Genomic DNA, 11,512 nt, shown 5'->3' with positions numbered 1-11,512 from the left:
CTCCTCTCGTCCCCCGGCCTCTTCTCCTCTCGTCCCCCCGCCTCTGCTCCTCTCGTCCCCCCGCCTCAGCTCCTCTCTACCTGGGCAAGCACCACCACTGAGCACTTCTAGCTCAGGGTGAAAGTTCGGGAGATACTGTTTAATTTAAACCAAGTTAGACTATAATCAGCCACCCACCTCTTGTCAGCAACTACTGACTATGTCTGTGTGAAGATTATGGGAGCTGCTTTTGTTTCATGTTAGTTTCAAAAGATTTTTCTCTTCCAGATTTGATCAGTATGGACAGAGCTGAAGATCCCTCAGCTTCCCCTTCTGGTTATTATTATGAAGACCAGTGGAGGTCCAGAACACACTGGATCCATAATTTCAACAAATCAGATGAAATAACTGAATGCTTACAAGGAAAAGTAATCCACTTGTTTGGAGACTCCACAATAAGGCAGTGGTTTGAATATTTGACAGCTTTTGTTCCAGGTAATTTTTTTAAACTTGGCTTTGTTCTTTAAGACTTTGCAAGCTTTTTCTCTTATCCCAGAGCTGATTTTGCTGAGTGGCAGTAACAAAACAAAGGAAGAGGAAAGACARAACCTCATCAGAGGCCCTGGCAGTTAGTCAAATGTTTGAGCAGACACTGGAAACATGTAGGCCGTGTAAATGGGGCCACCAGATAACTGCAGAGTTGTCCTTGTAACAGAAYTGTTGCTGTGGCAACAGTGAGTTAAGGTGGCCACCCTGGGAGTCATGGCAGGAAGTCACTTGGATCGCCTCTAGGGCCTTGGAGCATCTCAGTCACAGAAGAGATTTTGGAATGAAGTAGCAAATTACCTCCATTACTGTTCCTAGGTTTTGGGGCCCTTTTTCTTATTTAAGTTACTCAAATAGCAGAATGTCAGTACCCACTTAAATATTCCTACTTCCCTTATCCCTCTCCCCTGAAGCACTTCACTTGTGTTGGAATACAGATTTTGAGCCCCCTTAATTCCTACAATTTAAAGTAATCTTTAAATGTAATGGAGTCCTAAAGTTGCTGGAAGGATTCTTGTAAACATTGGCTTCAGATGGCAACAGTGACTGTTTGGAAAATTTATTTTTTACAAGAGAGAAATAAATAGTTTGGGAAGCTTGAAAAAGGCATTGACAGCCTTATGAAGTCCAAATGTGCTGTCTTGCAAATTTCAACACTCATAAACTACACTCTGAAAGGTGATGCTCACCTTTTGTTCAGTTTTAGAGTTCTTATAACTATTAGTTCAGATTTCCTTGTCTTCTGCAACTTTTGCCCTGTGGCCTGAGCATCTTGTTGATTGAAGCTCTTGTGCCATCTTTCRCTAACGCTTGCTCTTGGGCTTCCAGATCTAGTGGAATTTAACCTGGGGAGCCCTAAGAAYGTGGGTCCTTTCATGTCTGTGGACCTGAAGCACAACATCCTGCTCAAGTTCCGCTGCCACGGGCCGCCCATCCGCTTCTCCACGGTGTTCAGCAGCGAGCTGCGCTACATCGCCAACGAGCTGGAYGGCATCGTGGGCGGCAGAAACACCGTCATAGCCATCACCATATGGTCCCACTTCAGCACCTTCCCCGTGGAAGTGTACATCCGCCGGCTCAGGAACATCCGCAGGGCGATTATTCAGCTGCTGGACCGCAGCCCCAAGACTGTCATCGTCATCAGAACCGCTAATGTTCAGGAGCTTGGGCCCGAAGTGAGCCTCTTCAACAGTGATTGGTATTCCTTTCAGCTTGATTCTGTCATGAGGAAAATGTTCTCAGGAATTGCTGTGCACTTTGTGGATGCTTGGGAGATGTCCGTGGCTCATTATTTGCCACATAACCTGCACCCTAATGGAATAATTGTTAAGAATCAAATAGATGCATTTTTATCCTATGTGTGCCCTCTGCAAACTTAGCGCAAATGGGTGTTCAAATGTCCGAAGTAAAGTTGCTCTTTTGAGCTATGGAATGATGCTGGATGATGTGGAGGAGCTCTGGGTGCTTGTACTTGCATGCAGTATTAAGTATGGAGGCCTTAACTCTGGACAGCTGTGAAGGGTGGTATAGAGGAGTTGACTRTTCAGGCCATATCTTCCTGCAAGGTCGATTCCTTCAAGATTAGCATTMATGCCTGGGATTATTAGAGAGCACCTTAAATAAAATTGACAGGATTCAAGAAGAAACTGTTTGGGTTATTAGCTTTACTAGTTGTCTGCACTGTACGCCTAATTTAATCCGTATGACACTGATTCTGTTGCCAGGGTCTTGTTGCTCAGAACTGTGGGGGAAACATGGGAAAGATTTTGGGAATGGTCTTTCTCTCAGCATTCCAGAGTTTGAGATGTCTCCTCTAGTTGTGTGTCAGAGAAACACAGTGTCTGTTCTTGTTTCAAAGTCCTAATTAGAAACATGAAGAGAGTGTACCAAAGTCACTAATAAAGAAGCACAATGACAATATCTGTAGAATTAAGTCATGAAGAATTTGCTGAAATTTAATAGGGAACACTAGTTAGGCACTTTTGTTGTTTACAGACGGCTGCTAAATAGTGCAGATAGCCAGTGTTTTAGTTTGGTTTCCTGTACTACTGAATTCATTTTGAGCTTTGATACACTGTCTACTTGTTGATTTATCAGTAATGAGGATTTGTATTTTATGACCTCAGTGAAAACACTGTCTCAGGCAGTTTCTGCAGGTTCAAGTTGCAAGCTTGCCTACTTGAAGCTTGAAGCATTTTCCAGTGAAATTTCCCTTTCCTGGGAGCTCAAGCTGTTCTGTTCTGCCCCTGGGCAGGTGGCAGCGACTCTGGTGTGTCCCTCACCAGACAGAGAGGCCGAGTGGCCTGAGGGGTGCAGTTTGGCTGTGATGGTCAAAGCCATGCAGTGAGTCTCCTTCAGGGTCTGGCAGCTCTGTCATTTATTCATGAACTTCACTGCTGCCAGTAGAAATGGTGGAAAGCCCTGCACCCAAAAGCCAAGGGTGCCTAGGGTTGCCCTCAACAGCTGCTTGGCACAGACCCAGCTTTGCTGGGGTGACAGCTGGTGGCTCTGCAGYCTCCTGGCCTGGCATTTACTGCTGCTTATTTKATTGAGCCTGTCTGCAATTTTAACTAGAAGTGCTTTGAAAACCATTTTGATTAAATTCAGCTCCCAAATTAAACAGCAGAGAAGTGATCCATGCTGTCTTATTTCTATCCCACTCAGGCCAAAGCCAGTCTTCTCTGGGAAATGTGTCAAAACAAAGTTGAATCTTTGTGAGCAAACTGAGAAGTTTRATAGGGAAAATTGGCAGGTTGTGTGGAGTGAAATAATTGAAATGTCTTTATGTTAGAGGTGTTTTACCCTTTGTCAGGTTTGCTGCTCTCTTAAGGAAGCTTGTGCTCGTATTGCCAAAGCCCCAAGAGAGCTAATGCTGCCAGCTACAGCAACAGTGCTTCTTGTTGTGTTCATTTTGAAGGGCAACTGAGAAGAAAAAACAAATAGAAATTATTTTAGCATGTAAAAGATGTCACTACCATCCATCTATAAACTTACGAATTTAAAAATGTTTAAAAAATGTCTGGAGGAATCATGTACACTGAAATAGCACCTATTCTTAGCTTTTCTAATCAGAATTAAAGAGGTCCATTTTGCTGGTTCCCACTGACAGCTGCCTCACATAGCATCTGYCCATAATTTAGCTTTAGGTAACTATTTCTCACTTTAATATGATAATGGCAAGTTATCCTCTGCTAAATAGAGGTCACACCAATTCAGGTCTGGGAAGGTAGACTACCACAGTGGAAAATGACCTTTCATCTTTTCCAGGTGTGAATTTTTAAAATAGGTGAAGACTTTCATCCTGTATAACAACTCTATCCTAATAATGCTAATGGAAATAGGACTTAAGACTTTTCMATTGAAGGAAATTACTTAATTTGTGGACTGCCCATTAGGTTTAACCCATAAAGCCATATTGTGTGTGCAAATGTGGCTGCATGTGTCTTCTCTGGGTCTTGTAGTGCTTGCCACTGCTCCTCAACAGCAGCTTTATGTCACTGTTAGCTACCAAGAACAGAGAGAGAAGAAAATATTCTTTTGAATGCTTTGAAAGTTGAGGAAAAGAGAACAGGACTGCTGTTAGCAATGGTGTCTAATTGCCTTCTAGTAAGAACCCCATCCTTTAGATTAATTAGATTAATTTTTTAATAAAAGATTAACTTATTGGTAATGAACTTCAGGGAAATTGCCAGTTGATTTGGAATGAGGATCAAGATTTCACTTCTTTGAGCTCTGAAATAGACAGGGAGGAGAAATGAAGAAACTGAGGATTTGCCCATGTTTGGGGTCACTGTGCTTTTTGATGTCATTCAGGTGATCTAGAAATGACTTTTCCTTTCTATTCTCATCTTGTTATCATTGCACCAGCTGTGTATGTACAGTATATGCAAACATAGAAGCAATAAAATACTTTAAAATAATTTTCTTTAAACTTCTAAATGGCTTTTAATAGGGACTTAGGTTAAGAAGTTGGTTATTTTTGAAGTTACTTAATGTGAAACAGAACTAGAAAGGAATTTCTCAGTTGTTTGTTAAATATCTTTCTTGACACACAAAAAATTAATGCACAAGATTTTTCAAAGTTCTATCTTCCTTTTCCTTCCATTTTCTTCATTTGCAAGGAAAAAATGGTATTATTTTTTATATTTTCATTCTTGTACTGAGTATTTTGATTACTTATCTTTCAATACAGTCTTTTTTTCCCTTTTAATTTATTCATTCAAAATCCTGCTCTGTCTGATTCCAGTGTACCAAATTCCATACTTTTGCTGAGTTTGTTAGAAGATTTCAGAGTAATTTATTTATAAARTAAGTAAACTCCATTTTATRTGTATTAGTGTTTCACTGTAATATTTTGAGAATCTTGTTTCTCATGTATATCTTAGTATGATTTCTTCCTTCTAGAAATTTAGTATAAATATTAGTTAAATTGTTGATGAAAAGAAAGGATAAAAAGCAAAAGTTACCCCTTTTTTAACTTTTCAGTTAGTTACTTTTAATTTCATCTGCAATTTGTCACTGCTTCATGAGATTTAAGTCACCATTTTTAATTGATTTACTTGTTAGTGGTAAGCAAATTAAAATGGGAACTTAACTTACCACTAGTATCTATAAACTTTTTTATGTACTACAGGTGACAATTTCATGTGTTCCTGACAAAARTGAAGGTTTGAACTTGTCTTCTGGRAGGGTGGAGGATATTGGKGTTTTGTTTTGGTTTTGTTGCAGAAGCTTGGGCTAAAAAATTCTTCCATTCATGACAGTTTAAATAACAGCAAAAAACTTCAGTYACAAATGTGTATTTCATTCACAAAGCACTTACTCCTTAAGTCCAGATCATTTCATGTATATTTAGASTGTTTGGAAGGCTCTTACTCTCTGTTGGGAGCAGTGAAGAACTCTATATCTGTATGTTAGGGAAAGAACTTGTTTCAAAGGACTTGTTTTTTTTTCTAAAACATGAATGTTGTTGTAATGCCAACAATATGCAGAAGGCTCTACTGTCTTATTTMCTGATGTGATAATAAAAACAATTTCAATAGCCAAAAAGTTCAAAGAATGAAGAGTTCCTAATAAAGAGGGCAAGCTTACTTGAACTGTTTAATCTGGTTTAGGCTCAGTTTGTCTTGTTTGCCATAACCCCACATCCTTTATATTTTTATAGCTGCATGGTAGTTCCCTTAGTTTTACTAATTACATTTTGTGCTGTGTGTTGGGTAGGAGTTTCACACTGTGATTTGTAGATTAAATTCACTCTTAGTGATTTTTTTTTGGTGTTTTGTATTTGGAGAGGACTGATCTGTGCCTGACATGAGACATAGCACTGAAGCACACTGATATTTCCCTGTGTTGGTGTATCGGGCCTGACACGTAATGGAAGCTTGTACATAACCTAGGCTTCCTTCTTTGGGAGCTTGTGCAGTCTGGCTATCCCACAGGAAAACCTTAAGCCACTTCATTTAAAAGAAGCAAGGTGAAGAGGAGAGGAGATGCAGCGTGGCCATTGCTTCTCTATCTTACGAACAGTTTTGTCATAAAGTAAAGGAAGAAAAATTAAGGAGAGAGATGTSCTGTGAGTCAGTGGGAGTGTTCAAGGGCTGTGGGACACCCTGTGCTGGTGGGCTGTGTGTCCACTGTCCCTTGAGCCCAAGGGTTGTGTTTGCAGGGTCCTGGGGAGAGGGGGAGAGAGGCTGGCACAGGCTGGGGAGTCTCCAGGATGGAGCAGTTGGGGGATGTCTCCTGGCTTGCCTTGGAGTGAGCTTGTAGCCAGGGCTCACAGCTGGGAAAACAGCAAGCAGGGTGCAATGCCCTTTGTGCGGATTTCTGACGTCTATGGCCAAAAATAGCATRTTTGGCCAGTAAAAATCCCTGAATGACAATTTCCTGCAGACTAGGAGAGAGTGCTGAGTCAGTAGTACCAAGAGTTCTGTTTTTCTGTTCCACTCTCATTCTGTGGTGATTCTGAAGGGGGCCAGGCTGTGATCTGGGGTGCTGCTCCCACATTCCCCCAAAGCACAGAGCTGGGATCAGGCTCCAGCCTGCTCTCACCAGTGTCACCTGAGAGAGGGGACAGGGCAAAGGCAGAGCAGTTCATTCCCAGCTCTTGGCTCTGCAGACTGCAGTGAAGCGTGCTGCCATTGTGTCCAGCCTACATCAGCCTTTGCTTAGCCAGAAATGAAAGAGGCTGCAAAGCATGAGCTGCTTTTCACTGTGGTGTGAGATCAGGCCCTGGGCCTYCTTGGAGGGGAAGTGAGAGTGAGGAATAGGACAGAGAGGGGAAGCAAAAAAGTAGTAGGATGCAATTAAGGAAAAACAACATGCCAAGGTCTTGTTCTGTGACACCAAGGAGAGGAGGAAGGTTGGGGATTTGGTCATGGGGAGATTTCCAAAGGCAATACCAACTGTGGGACAGACTCACTTGTCTCAGAAAGCACGCTGAATGTACATACAKGGATTGCTCCACATGTTTTAAAAAAGGAACAGTTCTTCCCACCCAGGCTGCTCACCCACCTCTTCCTCTACTCCCTCCTGACAGCGATGACACAGCAATCAAATGTTAGGAACTGTGCCAAACTCTGCTTACAATTGGTTTGAAGGTGTGTGTGTTGTGTTCTCACATGACTGTAGATGTGATAGATATCATAGCTGGGGAACTTTTGAAAAGAAACCCAAAGCACTTACAATCAAGATAAGGAGTGCACAGGCAGGTTTTCATCGTGTGCCAAGTGCTCCTCAGAGGCTGTGGTGACTCAGGGGAGGCATGTTACATGCCTGAGATGGCACGGGCTGCTTGGCAGGGCAGGGCTTGAGCCTTATGCTGTCAGATACAGGGACAGGAGGCTCAGCAGGGCCAGCAAAGAGCTGAAACAGCATGGGTTTGGATCTGGTTGGAATGGGGCTTCTGTGTTCATCCCATGGTTTAGCCCTTCCTCCCCAACAGGGTTTTAGGTAACTTKTAACATTAGTTTTCCTATTTACAGTTCAGGATGAAAATTTTTGAMACCAGGGAAATGTTTTATTATGTCCCTGAATCTGGACTTTCAAGTCTTCCTGAACTGTTGATTCACTGCAGTGCTTGTCACACAGATCTGAACTCTCATGKAAGGGAACCCAGCTTGTATCTGAGCAGTGACTTTCTAAAATCCTGTGCAAATTACCGTGTCCTTCTTTGCTGTTGGTGTTACTGTCCTCTTGTGGGCATATTCARTAGCCTTCTGTGGTGATTCAAACTGGTCTGCTCTGTGAGTCTGTCCTGGTGAATTGTACAGGGGCTTCTCTGCTTGGAAAAAGGAGGCTCAGGGGAGACCTTATCATTCTCCACAACTCCCTGAAAGGAGGCTGTAGCCGGGTGGGAGTTGGTCTCTTCTCCAGGCAATTAGCAACAGGACAAGATGATACAGCCTTAAGCTGCACCAGGGGAGGTTTAGGCTGGACATTAGAAAAGAATTCTTCACAGAATGGGCTGCCCAGGGAAGTGGTGGAGGCACCATTCCTGGAGGTGTTCAAGGAAAGACTGGAATGTGGCACTCTGTGCCCTGGTGTTAGGTCATAGGTTGGAGTTGATGATCTCAAAGGTCTTTTCCAGCCTTGCTGATTCTGTTACTCTGTGAAGGGGAAAAAGGGATTTTGTGGGGGAATGCTAGTGAATTAAGTGYATGAGTTACTTTCTGTGAGCCACAGATGAGGAGTGAGCACATCACTATAAGCGAAAGTGCAGCATGCCCTCCCCCACATCCTGACTCTAGCGTGGGCTTAATAGATTAATCCTTAATGAATGTGGCCAGAAGAGGGCTTTGAGGCACTGAAAAAGAGTTTGGGATGACAAATGARAAACATAAGCCACAACATATTCATCTTGGTGGTGGTTTGTTTTCTAACTCTTAAGTAATTTGTGTTTTGAAAACAAAGGTCACAAACACCACTGAATGAGTCTCTTTTACTTGAAGTCTGTTTTAGAGTTATATCAGTTGTTGACATAGATTTGATGATTCTTAGATTGAAGACTAGCCTTCAGACTAGCCTAACTAGCCAAAGACTAGCCTAACTTTTTTTCTCCTGAAAGATTCTTTTAAATCTGATTTTATTTTCCTAAACTACAAAAGGATCAAAGGGGGTAAATTTTACTGGGATAGAATAGTTCATGTCAAATTAGTTCTTTCTGCAACATAGAAAATTCAGCARTGTCTGTGGTCTGAGAGCAAGACATGCTGTGGCAGTCAAGCGTTCTCTGTGTCAGCCATCCATTGAACATTTTGTCCCACCCCTCCAATTTTAACTCTCTCCTTCCCTGGTCAGTTCTGAAGACAGACAAGTGCTTTTCACCCTGTGCCTGTGTGCTTGGGCCCTCTGAAGGCATCTGTTGTTTTTTTGGTTCAGTTTGGTACAGGGCTCTCCYTTTTCCCTCTAAATCTCTGCTGCAGGCTGTTTGCAGTACTCATTACATGACAAGGACTGTTCCTCTACTGTGGCATGGCAGCTCACTCTGGAGGATCTCCTGAAAGACCTTCCAGGTGGGACAGTAGGAGAGAGGCATGGCACAAGGACCTGCAGTRGAAGAACCATGACAAATGACAGGGTTTTTCCCCTCTTGCCATCCTGCACTCAGTTCTTTCCACTCCTTCCTACCCTCTGGTTTTCCCTGAGCTGGGTGAGTCATGCTTTCCAGTTCTGCCTGCCCTCTTCTCTGAGTCAGCTTCTCTCAGGGAATTGTCCCTTGCTGTTGGCAAAGCAGCTATTTCTGTCCCAGCTGTTTCTTCCTTCTACTGGTTTCATATCTCTCTGTTCCACATTTATACTTTTCTCTGTGAATTATTATTATTATTATTATTTGCTTTTGCTGTGCCTTGCTTTTGCCCTTGCTTTGATAAGTACAATTAGAAAAAAGAAAATTACTGGAAAAAAAATCCCTGTCTTAAAAATCCAATGAAAAAAAAAAATATCAGGAGCTCCGCTAACAAGCAGATATTAWAATTACTTTACTTTGTTGTAAAATGTGTTCAATGTATGTGTATGTTCCAATCCCAGAAGTTTCATATCTGCTGGCTGGAATGTAGGATCCCTGTGTTAACACATTTCTTCCTGAGGTCCTGTTGCCCCTGTTCTTGTGTGCAACAAACTTTGTTACAAGTCGGTATTTTCTTTTCTGGTTGGAGTCATAACTTTTCATCCTGCCCTGATGTGCCACACATCAGCCACGGCATTTCTACTTTTCTCTTCCCTTTTTTATTCTTATCAGACTTGGATTTTCCTTTTCTTTGCGGCAGGTTTGCATCTGTTTGCACAGGTGAGTGGTGCCCAGGAGGGGGCTGACCTCCATCACATATTCAGCTGATAACAAATGTTATCTCCCGTGATTTTAGGAGGCAAAGGACCTGAATTGCCCTAACTCCAGAGGCAGTGACACCTGGGAGAAAGGATGAGCTGAGTGCTCCAGATGTTGCCCCTGGTGCCTGTGATGCTGAGCCATCTGTGCCTCTTTGGGGCTGCAGCCTCCCCTCTTTGCAAAGAGAGATCTTGACACCTCGTGAAGGTGCCCAGAGCCCCTCAGCTCCCCAAAGGCAGCACATTTTCCTCCAAGGCTGCTGCAGGAGAGAGCAGAGCAAAGGTCTGGTTGAGGCATCTCCCTGACACCCATTAGACAAGACTGAGGGTACCACGGGCCTTCAGTGAGTGAGAAAACAGCAGCCCCAGCTGGAACAAACCATCCTTGTTTCAAAGAGAAGTATTGAGCCCATTAAGATTATCAGTTGAACATGTTCCAGTGATATCAGACATCTGTGAACAGGAAGATGGAGCCCACGCAGTGTTTCCTGCCTGCAGGGGAAGGTTTCATATGTATCACATTTGGGATGGAGATGTTCTCTCCTACCTCTCTCCCTCCTTCMGCTTGCTGGGGTAGGGAAAGGGTGGGGATAAAGTCTGAGGGTTTTCTGTTTTTGTAGAACATCCAGTACAGGAGGCACTGGGGACACAATGGGCAGGGGGATCAGTGCTCCAGTGCTTTCACCTTGTTGGTGCCAGCTGCTGGAAACTGTATGAGTTAACTTCATTGGGGAAAGGGTAACACAAGCAGATGTTTTACTCTGAAAAGCAAACAGGGGTGTTTACTCAGAAAAGATTTGGGTGTCCTATRCTTGCTCCCCATGTTTGATATGCATGGTGAATCCTGGACCATGCCACTGCTGAAAGGATAAGGAAAAGAAGAAAAGGGAGAATGATTCAGATGGATCTGCTCACCATTTTGGAAAATCCAGAATACTTCTTTCATGCTGAAGGTTATTTTTATCTATTGGACCAGGTGACTATTTCACATCTGATACATCTGTGACAGATGGGACTACTTTTTTCCTTTTTTTTTCACATTTTTTTTCACATCCCTTCCCATTTTAACCAGGSTCCTCATGCTAGCCCTGTGAAACTCACTCCAACTTTCCTGAGAGCAAAGTCCCACTCCAGACAGCTGCCAAGGAGAGGTGTTTGTTCTGCACCACCTCCCAAAAGCTGCAGATATATATTTTTTTTCCCTGTGAGACACTGCATCTCTCTTGTTTCCATGTGATTGCTATGCAGGCACCTGCTTGTCCAGTTTACCCTGTAGCACCACGACAGAAAAGGGGTACAAGATGCAGTTTAATGCCTGTGGCCATAGAGGCAGCAGGTGGGCAAGGAGGAGAACCTGCCCCARTTAGGAAGGAAACCCCACAGGGCTGTACCTGCAGGTTTCTCTTTGCCCYATTGTTGTACAGCACTTTTTCATTGCTCTTATCTCCTATCAGTGTTTTCTAGACCCTTATTTAGCAGTGTTACACCAGCCTGGGATTTCCTGCCAGCCTCCTTGACAGGGGAATGTCCTCAACCAGGGCTTACCTCACCTGGGAAATTCCACCGTGCAGAAAAAGTCCAGGGAGCCGCTCACGCCGCTGTCCTCCTCCACCCTGCTTCCTCTCACATGTCTCAACGTCCCTGTTCCCTTCCTGTTAAGCAGAGC

General features: G+C 43.3%; 1 protein-coding gene across 4 annotated transcripts in view; it reads left to right on the top strand.

The window, feature by feature from the left end:
* Positions 1–3,449, top strand: part of NXPE3 (neurexophilin and PC-esterase domain family member 3) — a 19,575-nt gene extending 16,126 nt beyond the window's left edge. For all 4 annotated transcript variants that reach the window (XM_057364136.1, XM_057364137.1, XM_057364135.1 and 1 more), the window contains 2 exons: positions 268–474; positions 1,354–3,449. In XM_057364136.1, coding sequence (XP_057220119.1) covers positions 268–474; positions 1,354–1,904 — 758 coding nt within the window. In that variant the 3' untranslated portion in view covers positions 1,905–3,449. The remainder of the gene's footprint in view (positions 1–267; positions 475–1,353) is intronic.
* The last annotated feature ends 8,063 nt before the right edge of the window (positions 3,450–11,512 follow it).

This window comes from Malurus melanocephalus, unplaced genomic scaffold, assembly GCF_030028575.1.
Source record: "Malurus melanocephalus ecotype Western Australia unplaced genomic scaffold, MMel_1.1 scaffold_36, whole genome shotgun sequence".
In the NCBI taxonomy this organism is placed as follows: Eukaryota; Metazoa; Chordata; class Aves; order Passeriformes; family Maluridae; genus Malurus; species Malurus melanocephalus.
This window is presented reverse-complemented; position numbering and strand designations above follow the sequence as displayed.